Genomic DNA, 12,291 nt, shown 5'->3' with positions numbered 1-12,291 from the left:
ATGTAAACCATTATTGGTGAGGCAAGAGTGGTCTTGACTCTTCATTGCTTCAAGGAATGAGACTTTTGCTAATGTCACAACTAAAACGTGCTGTTTAATACTTACCTACCACACACTTGAAGAACTAGCTAGTCCAGTGGTTTGGTCATTGGTGTTGAGCCCTGTAATTCTGTCTGCCCAATAATATTGGCACTTTGCCTCTCCCAGAACAGAACAACCGAATACGATAAAAGAATAGAAAAGCAAACAAAATAGAATGAGAAATTCGATCCAATCCAATCCAAGAATAATATCCTCTGCTTCAACCAACCAAACCGCCTTAATAGGCTATGCCGATAGATAAACTGTGTTAGTTAAACAGAGATTAACATGAACTTGTGTCAGCTAAACTGGCTCTGTGATTTTTGCAGTTGCAGTGGGAAAAGAAAAAAAAATCGCTACTTGATTTGCTGGTTGATATTGGAATTCCTCAACGCGGTTGAAACGTGGTTCTTTTAGTTGGAGCAAGTGTTTTTGCACGGAAACACTCGTAAGTGTGAATTTGTCCATATTCCTCTAGATAGCAAAAGCATAATCTGGGTAGCCACATATATACACCGATTGAAACGATAATATCCGCATCTATCTATACATTTAACAATAACCAATAATATGCTATCAATTTTGTGGTAAGCACAAGTGTTTACACTGCAGGACTGCACATTTCAATTCATTGTCTTTGCTTAGCGAGTGGCAGTGCCCATTGAAGTCTCTCAACCGACCTACAAATTTATCCTTCACCATGATGCCATACCAATTTTAAAATAACGTGTGAATTTGAATTAGCTTATTTAGTATTCCAAATAATTTTATAATCAAATTTTATTGAGAAAGAAAGCTGTCATTTTTTGTTAAAAAAAACTAATCATAACTAAACACATACATATTTTCTTATTTTCTTTAATTAGCATATTGTCAAGGCTGATTATATAAATTTGTTCCTAATTAAACAACTTAACAAATACTATTTTAATAAGAACTTATTTATTCTAAAAATGGAACTTGAGAGCTTATGTCAAAATTGTTTAATTCAATAAATTTATTCTCATAAGTTTCATCATAAACCTAAGTAAAAAAAACCTTATAAATTATTTTATGACGATAATTAAATAGCTTTAAACTTCAACTTAACTGTTTAATTATAAAATAAAATATAATTGTGTTATATAAGTTTTTCTAAACGTCCTTACTTGATAGAAAAATATTTCAGTCATCTACAATGTTATATATATATATATATATATATATATATATATATATATATATATATATATATATATATATATCACTCGCCTTACAATTTTACATTAGCCGTGTTCTTGATGAAGTCAATCCATGCACTCATTTCTTGGTCAAGTCAGGAACTAATAATGAGACTATCTCATCTCATCTCTGAATGCGAGGCAGGGGCTTTTGTGTGTTTCTACTTTATAGTCTTAAGAACACACCCCTTAGTTCAATTTCTTTTTCTTTTATTCAAGATAACTGATTTTATATTTTTAAACCGGAAAAAAATATAATATTTCATTTAGGTAGATAAATATGTAGGAAAAAAAATAACTTGCAAAATAACGTTATTGTACATTGTTTTGGCCTTTTCTTCCTTGTTGGTTACTATCATCACCAGCATTTTTGAATGTTGTCTTCCACGGCAGAATAGCATCTTAATTCAAACATCTCAATCTTAAATTTAAATATTTTAAACTTAGCGTGTCTAACATTTGTCGTTGTCCTTTTTCAACCAAGTTTTCTCGACTTAAAATCTCTAAAAATTATAACGCAAAAGAAACAACGAAACTGAGAAAACAATATTACAACCACGAAATTCCACTCCTTACAAAAATCTGTTTAATTCTTTGAAATAACCATGCATACAGACATATTATACATGAACTAATTTAATTTCTTACGAAAGAAAAATCATAACAAAGAAAGTAAAGAAAAATATATAAAAAAAAAAAAATTGCAAATACGAGCTTCCTTATTTACATTGAAATGGGTTTCGAATATTTAATTTGTATACAGGGAATTTGCCAATTTGGCAGCATCCCCGTAACTGTGAATTGTAGTAGTTTGGCTGTTTATAGATTTTGTTGGGTCCCAATCCCATCACAAGGTTCGTAATGGCGGCTGGGAACTTGTTTAGACCACTGAATAGGGCTCAACGTAAGCGGTGGAAAGCAACATTGGCATTCTTCTTGGCATGGCTGTGGAATTGCCAACCCCTCCTCCTGGACCCCACCTGTGGGTGCTGACGCTTCCTTCAGTGGGCCCCAACATTCCACCTTGTTGAATTCTGGAATGTTTGAGTGAAAGTAGACCCAAACCAAGGCATCTTGCAATTCTGGGTAGCTGTTGAATAGGTTTTCATCGCCGTGAACGACGGCCTTCAACACCTAATTTACACACGCAATAGGAAACATGTTGCGTTTAATTTTTCATTCATTGACCAGTCAGTGAAACAAACCATAATTTGATGCTTGCAAGCAAAAGTAGCTTACCACTGGTAGCTCCTTGCAGAAGATGAAGTATCTTAACCTTGCTAATATATCCAAGAGAAAATGACCTCCACTAATGTGGCAGTGAACGTGCAGAGACATCCTTCCCTTCACCTTTTTCCACTGTGCCACCACTTCGTCCCTTTGAAATCTGTTGTACCACCCCTGCAGCTGCAATTCAATTCCCATGTTCATTCCTTAAATCATATGACAACTTCGCTCCTTAATTATGTCTTTTGCAAAAACCCAAAAAAACACAATTTGGGTTTATGGAACAACTTCTAAACCATGATTTTACCCAAATTCATGTTCAAATACAACTTTATTATGAGTCACTAAAATATATCATAATTGGTAAACAAACACAATTTACACTTTCCAATTTTAGGTTGGGAGGTTACAAATCATAAGTCAAACACACAGTTTGGACTTAAAAAGATTCATTTTCTACCGGATTGGAGTGTTGGGCAATCCGATCCTATTTCCCCTCTCTCGTAGTGGGTGTTTCGTATCAGATTATGCAAAATAAGCACTTTTTTGTTTTATTTTAATTTTTTCAAACAACTGAAAATAAAATAAAATAAGACTATTTCTCCAGAATAAATTCAATGAATTCAACCAAACACCCATCTAACATGTTAATTTGGTCGGCAGTATGATTCACATGTTACCATCTATTATGAGTTCCTACCCTTTTGGCCCAAAAAATGTTCTCTTACACCGCAAGAATGTAAGATACCCTGATTTCCTCTGTTTTGTGACAAAATTTGCATCCTCTCCTCCACCAATTTTTTTTCTTAACAACGATTCCGAAAGAATAGGAAAACAAAATTGAAAGATCAAAACCACATACCTGAGAATTATTTATGGTTTGAGAGATTGCCAAGGTGAGCTTAGCGGTTATATCACTATGGGTTAGCGTATAAGTCCTTGGGAGATTTCCTGGGTGCTTATTTTCGTCCACTCCTAAGAACAAAACCTTCAGTTTTGAGGCTTCAAATATGGCTGGCCCGAACAACCTTGCAACCTGATCAATTCCAAACAAACCCATGAGACAAACACAACAACAATAAATGTTGATAAAAAAAAAAAAAAACTCAGAAGAAAAGAAAAGAAACACATACAGGAACCATTGCTTTGTTCTTCTTCCCGACCCGTCTTCCACAGTAGGGAAAAAGAGAATTGTGGTGCGGAGAAAGCGAAGGCTTGTTAAGCTTAGAAGGGAGCACAGGAACAGTTGTGAGAGTACACATGTTCCTGTTGTTCCAATCTTTGAGGACTGAAATTCAAAGATCAAACAGTACCTTGATGAAGGAAAGGCTTTAATATTTATTTAGCTTTTATCCAAGTACTGGAGGAGTGTGGGGGAGCTATAGGTTTTGCTTGAGGAGAATAGAATCTACTTTAGCCTTTGCTTGTGAGCTTCAACAATGAAAATAAGAAAACTGTATTATAGTTCGGAGGAGTGTTTAGATGCGTGTAGTAATGTGTGTGTGACTTTTGGCCAAAAGATTGCGGTTGCTTTAAGTCGTAGCCTTGGTTGTGTTGTGATTGCTACAATTTTATTTATTTATTTTTGGATACTTTCGCTTGTAATGGTGGCTCCGCCTCTTATAGACACGTTTTTATGCTTTGCGCTACCCACGTGGTTTGGTTTCCCCAATTGGCGGTACACCAAATTTCCGGGTATACCAGACTTTTTTGGTTTTATTTTCCTTTCAAGAACAAGAACAAGGAAGGGATAAAAATCTCCTTTGAAGAGTGCAGTTTTGTAATCAACAATTAATTGATTTCAGTATTATTAAATTTAATCTCTTTAACTAAAGTATCATATTTTGAATTTTATACATAAAAAAAATGTAATTACAACAAAAAGAAACAAAAAAAAAAGTGGAGCTTAACAACTTGAAAATCAAATGATAATTCATTTAGATTTCTTTTCGTACACGTTTCTTTTGTGGTTATTATTACGTGTTATATTATTACTAACTATGAATTATTTTTAAGACTCTCAAAAATGGCAGCTACTGTCTTCTTGTCTTCCTCAAAAATTTACTATGGGTAGAAAGGTGATTGCGAGTTTGCAGCAAATAATGCATTTTTCATCATAGTAGTTTACTTTATTCTACAATTTTGACTACATTCAAACCTTACATTTTTTTTATTTGTCACTAAAAAATATTACAAAAATTTTAATAATTAGTAGTGTCATGGAAATATCCCTCTTAAACAGCTACATCTATTTGGAAAATAATTTTCTCAAGTACCCTTTTTTGCACAGTTTAGAAGAAAGTCATTACGTATCTTGGAGATTCGGGAGAGTGTGCTGATTCTTTTAATGATGGCCAAATAAGTTCTGCAAAGGATAAAGATATTTGCAATTTAATGTTCAAGTCAAAATAAAATAAAGTACATAATACCTTGAAATGATTATGTTTAAGATTTTTATTTTTATACTTTATTCTCCTCGTCCTTAATCCTTAATTACAAGTGTAAATGATCTACTGAATTTTCATTGGAGCGTATACTATTTCAGAACAAGGGCTATATTTAACATGTGGCTTTTCGAATTCAAAAGAAAAACATAAGGCTTTTCTTTAAAGAAAAATAGATCGGTTGGTCGGGGCCTTTGTTGTGCATTATTATTATGCCATTCACGGGTTCTAAAGAAATTATATGGTATTGGTAGGTAATCACAAAACTAATTCATAGGCCATTGAAATATTGTTAAAAATAATTTCTTATTTGTTTTTCTTTTGGTACGACAGTTGGATTATTTGTTTAAACTTAAAAAAAAAACAATTTTATTTATAAGTTTTAAATTTTAAATTTCAATTTTTTTTTAATTTATAAAAAAGTATTAAAATATATTTTGAGTTTTTCTTTTAAATTTCATAATTATTATAATTTTGGATGTATATTTTTATTCTTTAGAAGTATTTCTTCATAATACAAAAAAAAAACAGATGCTAAATATTTTATTTTGAGTTTTTAATTTTTTTTTATACTTTCTTTTGGATACTTTTTATGTGATTTATTAGAATCTATTGAAAATCATTTGGTAGGTTTTGTTTCTCAATTAATATTTCTTTTTCCTGATTTATATTAAATAAGAAATAAAGTCTATCAAAATGATTGATTTTTAATAAATTATAATCAATCATAAAGAATATAGAGAGAATGTGACTTATACTCTTCTAATTTTAATGTGGAAGTGCTGGGTGTGAGATTTCAGCACATGTAATAATTGTTTTAAAATTCAAAACATTTTGGAACGATAAGAAATGTCAAGAATTAATCTGTTGTTTCTTATGTAAAATTCACTAGAATTTTTAATTTAGATGTATGCAAACAGGCGCTCTTGATGATTTTTCAAATGTGGGCTTGGTTTATGCAATTTTATTATTTATGGCCATTGATTAAAAATTATTAATTTTGTAGATTTTATTTCTTAATGTTTCTTTTTCTTGATTTATATTAAATGAGAAACAAAATTTATCAAAATTAATAATTTTCAATAAACTTTAATTAATCACAAAGAATATCAAAAAAAAAAAATATCACTAGCATTTCTCTTCCCATTATAAATGAGAATGAAGTTTTCGAAATGCAATAGAAAACACAGGAAATAATACGACAGCGAAGGAAACAACAATCCAAAAGTTATCACCCACTTTAGGGTAATGTTCATTTTCCCGAGCCCTAACCCGATATCCTTGTATTACTAAAGTTGGACTGGGCTTTTGTATGTTAGAGAGATATAAACTCAACCTGGCAAAGCTGAACAAGAGGACGTTGCTACCGCGCACCCAGAAAAATTGCTGATACACCCAGTAATTGTGCACAATTTCTATTTTGCCCTTCCATAAAACTGATGAATTGCGCAATCCATATCAGTTTTATGAAAGGGCAAAATGGAAATTGCGCACAATTACTGGGTGTACCGGCAATTTTGCTGGTTGCGCATAGCAACACCCTGAACAAGTTTGGGACGACCGTTGCCATAAATGGGTGAACTTGGCAGCTGGATCCAGGATGGGCTCTGTCCTCCAAAGTTACCATTAAGGGAGTTGCTACGTGCACCCAGCATTATTGCTGGGGCACCCAGCAAACAGTGAAGTGGCGAAACTGCCCTTCAGCAATTATTCTTCCGGAAGAAGGTTCTTCCGGAAAGTTTCCGGAAATAATTTTTCCGGAAAGTTTCCGGAAGAATCTTCTTCCGGAAGATTAATTTGTGTCTTCCGGAAATACTCACAGACAATTTCTGGAAGAACGTCATCCGGAATGTTTCCAGAAGAAGCTTCTTCCGGAAGAATTCCATTGTCTTCCGGAAGAAGCTTCTTCCGGAAGTCTTCCGGAAGACGCTTCTTCCGGAAGTCTTCCGGAAGACGCTTCTTCCGGAAGTTAGTTTTTTTTTTAAATGCGTATGTAATGACGATTTTGCCCTTGTGTAAATTTCTTTAAATTAACGTCTTCAGGCTGTGTTTTACTGCGCTTTCTTTGTTTCTTCTTCCGTTTGCTTTGTTTCTTCTTCCGTTTGCTTTGTTTGTTTCTTCCGTTTGCTGTTGTTTCGGTGGTGGTCCCTTCAGCAGTCTGTTGGTGGTCCCGTGAAATGAAGTATTTGAAGATTTCGTGGTCCCGTGTTCCGTATTTGAAGTTTTATTAGTGGCTGTTGTTCCTATTTTGTCGGAGGTACGCGTTTATTTGGTTTTCCGGTTAGCTTTTAGAGAAGAAAAACAGTAAAAAATGTATCCGGAAGAAATTTTAGGCACAGAAGGAGGAAGGTCCGGAATGACCACTTCCGGATGAAGGTCTTCCGGAAGTTACGAAGGCCAATTCCGGAAGAAGTGCTTCCGGAAACTATTTCCGGAAGACCTTCTTCCGGAATTGGGCTTCTTAACTTCCGGAAGAAGGTCTTCCGGAAGTTACGAAGCCCAATTCCGGAAGAAGTGCTTCCGGAAGTAGTTTCCGGAATTGGCCTTCGTAACTTCCGGAAGACCTTCTTCCGGAATGTTAAATTATTACTAATTTATTTTAATTTCTGTTTTATAATTTTTTTAATTTCTGTTTTATATATATTTCTGTTAGTTAATAATGAATTATTGGTTTAATTAGGTATAATGATATATATTGTGGATTATAATTTTTTTTGTTTTATAATGGTATATATATATATATATATATATTTTTTTTTTGTTTTATAATTTTTTTTTATTTCTGGTTTATATATGTTGTGGATTATTGATTTAATTAGGTATAATGGTATAATATTAAATGATTTAGGTAACTTAAATGTATAATGGTACAAAAATGTTTTATTAGTTGTTTATTATAGTGATAAGTTTAGTTTAAGTAAATAATGTAGTTATAAATTTAGAATATAGTGATAATTTTAATATAGTCGTGTATGATGCATATGTCCTATTAATATGTTTGTTATTTAAGGTGTAGTAAATTTTTGGATGTGGTTATATGATAATTTGAATGTACTTGTGTATGATGCATATGTCCTTAAGATGGACGAAGATCAATGGAGGTATGACTTTGCGATGTCACAAGAAGTTCATATGGATTATGATTATGATAATCAAGAAGAATGTGGAGTGAATGAACGACATGTCCGTTGTTCAAATGCTTTTAATACATCTCAGGTAATCATAGATAATTTGAGTCATTGGTTGAATTGATGGTTTGTACGAAAATTAATGTGTTAGGGTTGCGTTGTAGGTATTCGCTACTCGAGATGATGTTTTGCAATGGGCTCGAACAGTTGCCCATGAAAATGGATTTGTTGCAGTGATTATGAGATCTGACACAGAGACCGGTAGCAGAGGAAGAAGTTCATTTGTGTTAATTGGGTGTGAAAGGAGTGGTACGTACAAGTGTAGAAATAAAGAATTCGTTAGAAAAGACACCGGGAGTAGGAAATGTGGTTGTCCCTTCAGGCTTCGTGGGAAACCAGTGCGTGGAGGGGAAGGTTGGATGGTGAAGTTGATCTGTGGGATTCATAATCATGAATTGGCGAAGTCCTTAGTTGGACATCCATACGCCGGGCGATTGACTAAGGAAGAAAAGAAAATTATTGCTGATATGACAAAGTCGATGGTGAAACCGAAAAACATCTTGCTAACGTTGAAGGAACACAATGCCGACAGTTACACCACGATAAAGCAAATTTACAATGCAAGAAGTGCATATCGTTCTTCAATAAGAGGAGCTGATACCGAAATGCAGCATCTGATGAAGCTTCTCGAACGTGATCAATACATTCATTGGCATAGATTGAAGGATGAAGTTGTGGTGCGTGATCTGTTTTGGTGTCACCCAGATGCAGTAAAGTTATGCAATGCATGTCATCTGGTGTTTTTTATAGACAGTACCTACAAAACAAACAGGTACAGACTCCCACTACTTGACTTTGTTGGAGTGACACCAACGGCGATGACATTCTCTGCTGGGTTTGCATATCTGGAGGCTGAGCGTGTTAATAATATTGTATGGGCTTTGGAACGATTTCGAGGCCTATTTTTAAGACACGATCGCCTCCCTCTTGTTATTGTCACTGACAGAGACCTAGCACTGATGAATGCAGTGAAAACTGTGTTTCCCGAGTCTACTAATTTGTTGTGCAGGTTTCATATCGATAAGAATGTGAAGGCGAAGTGCAAATCTTTAATCGGGGAAAAAAATGCGTGGGACTATGTAATGGATAACTGGGGTACTTTGGTTGATTGTCCGTCCGAATACGAGTTCCATGAGTCATATCAGAAGTTTCAAGTTGCTTGTTCGCCTTGGCCGATGTTCGTTGACTATGTTAACGACACATGGATTATCCCCCACAAGGAAAAATTTATTACAGCATGGACGAATAAGGTCATGCACCTAGGCAACACAACAACAAACAGGTATTAACAACTGATTTTATTTGTTAGTAACGATTAATATTAAATGGTATTTAATTGTTGTATATTTTCATGTTTGTTGTGTATTTTAAATGTAGGGTTGAATCAGCTCATTGGGCTCTCAAAAGAGTACTACAAAATAGCGTTGGAGACCTATGTAGTGTTTGGGATGCCATGAACAACATGATCACGCTGCAACACGTCGAAATTAAAGCATCCTTTGAAACCAGTACGCATGTGGTTGGCCATGTATATAAAAAAACCTTATACAAGAGGCTTCTTGGAATGGTTTCGAGGGATGCTTTAAATCAGATTGCTTCTGAGATTGACCGTCTACGTTATCTCGGCAACAATCTCTCTTCTTGTGGTTGTGTGATGAGAAGCACGCACGGGCTTCCTTGTGCATGTGAGCTTTCTAGGTATACTGCTAGCAGCATCCCATTGGAGTCAGTCCATTTTTTTTGGAGGAGACTTTGCTTTTCAGACCAAGGGTTATGTGAGACGGAAGTCACCATCAAGGAAGAAATAGAGGTCATATCTAAAAGGTTTGATGAACTTGATGTGGCTGGCAAAGTAAATCTGAAGAGTAAACTTCGAGAAATCGCATACCCTGATCATAACTCTATGTGCCCTCCTCCATCAAAGGTGAACACTAAAGGTGCACCGAAGAAACCGATGAAAAGAAGTCAAACATCCACAAAGCGTGATCCGTCTTACTGGGAGTATGTTGATGCTTTTCATTCTGTTCAAAGCAGCAACTCTCCAGTGAAACGAAGTGCATCATGTTCTCAACCGCGTCAGCCAACAAGGATCATCCCGATGTTGGATCAATTTGCGTCATTCTTTCAAGGTTTCATTCGTGACGTTGTGGATGTGAAAGCGGACGGTAACTGTGGATATCGGTCCATTGGCGCTTTATTAGGTATGGGGGAAGATTCGTGGCCGTTAGTGCGTAATGAATTGCTTAAAGAACTTGGCAGGTGGTCGCATGAGTACATGAACCTCTTCGGTGGCACAGAGAGATTTGAACAATTAAAGTTGTCCCTACTTGTTGATGGATTTTCAAAGGTATGTTTTTAGGTTAATTTTTTTTAATAACAATGTTTAAATTACTTACATGTGTATGTTTGGTTCATTCAGGTTAGTGTGGACAAGTGGATGGATATAACAGACATGGGATATGTGATTGCTTCACGGTATAACGTAATCCTTGTATCGTTGTCCCAACAACAAAGCATGACATTTTTCCCTCTTAGAAGTCAACCACCACCTGACTCTTCTGGCCACCGCATCATATGTGTCGGTCACGTGTTTGGAAATCATTTTGTTCAGGTACATTGAATATAGTTAGTGTAACAATTATGCAATGACTTCGCTTGTTCGTTTGGCACGGTCAGCGCATGATATAATGTTTGTTCATGTACAACAGGTTTATTTGAAAGACCATTGTCCGTTGCCGCCCCCAGCGCTGTTGTGGTCAACCAATTGTTATTCTCAGGCAAAGCAATGGGCAATTCCATATATTAGTAGAATGCAGGAATACACAAGCTTGATGTCATTCAAAACACACTATGTAGACCTAAATGAAGACTAAACATTCATTGTTTATTTATTTGTATTCATTATGCGATATAATTCGTTGTAACCCGTCACTAACCAATTAATATTATCAACTACTCGTTTGGTTAAGCAAGGAAATTGTTGGTCCAACAAAAATTCGCTTTGAGTGTATCATTTCCTATTTCATCATGGCATCAAGATATAGAACAGAAGTTTCATAGTTTACCTGTAAGAAAATTGGCACGTAAATGGAAATGGTTCTTCATCTATTTCGTAGAAAGAGCTCCAACCCATAAGTGGCTGAGACTCCATGATCATGCTCCAGACACGAAGATATATAAAGACGTTGAAGTATTGAAGAAGGATTATAAGTCCCTTCCTTGCTGAAACAGTAGTAGAACGTGGGGAATATGAAAGGAAGTTGGCAATTTATATGAATACGAAATAGGAATATACGATGATGAGAGTGAATCATATGTAACTTAAGGTGGCTATTAATTGCTTGGAGAATGTGCGCGCCGCCTTCTATGCGTGAATGCGTTTTAATGGTGACGATGAGTATGCTTGCGAGAGTTACAAGAATACAAGGGGAATAAGAATATTCCAAGTTTGAACTTTAATGAACTCTCTTGCTTCTTTAATGAATAGGTTTTGAAGATTGTGATCGTGGAGCTTCTGTGCATTTGGAAGATTTGATCTTTTTTAGGATCCTTTAATTAATCCGTTTATCACATTGTAAACAAGCAAGATGATTAGGTCTAATATGCTGTTATGTAGCCTATAATGGAACTGTGCATGCTAGCTCTGCTTGCTTTAGGCCAATCATGAATTCGGTTATTACAGTAATTATTTACTTGAACATGGAAAAAGGGTTCATTTCCTATTTTTTCCGATTTTGAGGCTTTGTTTTGACGTGTTAGTTGACGGAACTGGGGAACGGGACTATTTTTTTTGGATTCTTTGACGTCCAAACATGAGAAATGGCCGCCCTCCATTGTCTCAGGGCACAGGCACACCCACGCAAAAAAATCCCAAACATGGGTACTTGAACATGGAAAAAGGGTTCATTTCCTATTTTTTTCGATTTTGAGGCTTTGTTTTGACGTGTTAGTTGATGGAACTGGGGAACGGGACTATTTTTTTTGGATTCTTTGACGTCCAAACATGAGAACTGGCCGCCCTCCATTGTCTCAGGGCACAGGCACACCCACGCAAAAAAATCCCAAACATGGGTACTTGAACATGGAAAAAGGGTTCATTTCCTATTTTTTCCGATTTTGAGGCTTTGTTTT

The 12,291-nt window shown here is 35.3% G+C and overlaps 1 protein-coding gene across 1 annotated transcript; it reads right to left on the bottom strand.

The window, feature by feature from the left end:
- Window positions 1-1,850: 1,850 nt before the first annotated feature.
- LOC114377595 (protein STAY-GREEN, chloroplastic-like) lies at window positions 1,851-4,108 on the bottom strand. The gene is made up of 4 exons (XM_028336188.1): window positions 3,662-4,108; window positions 3,391-3,564; window positions 2,541-2,708; window positions 1,851-2,435 (listed from the first exon to the last, which is right to left on the bottom strand). The coding sequence occupies exons 1-4, from the start codon at window positions 3,788-3,790 to the stop codon at window positions 2,121-2,123; spliced, it is 786 nt and encodes a 261-aa protein (XP_028191989.1). The 5' UTR covers window positions 3,791-4,108; the 3' UTR covers window positions 1,851-2,120.
- Window positions 4,109-12,291: the final 8,183 nt, after the last annotated feature.

The sequence above is a fragment of the Glycine soja genome, chromosome 11 (genome assembly GCF_004193775.1).
Source record: "Glycine soja cultivar W05 chromosome 11, ASM419377v2, whole genome shotgun sequence".
NCBI classification, from domain to species: Eukaryota; Viridiplantae; Streptophyta; class Magnoliopsida; order Fabales; family Fabaceae; genus Glycine; species Glycine soja.
The sequence above is the reverse complement of the archived record's forward strand: the minus strand, read 5'-3'. Positions and strand labels throughout refer to the sequence as shown.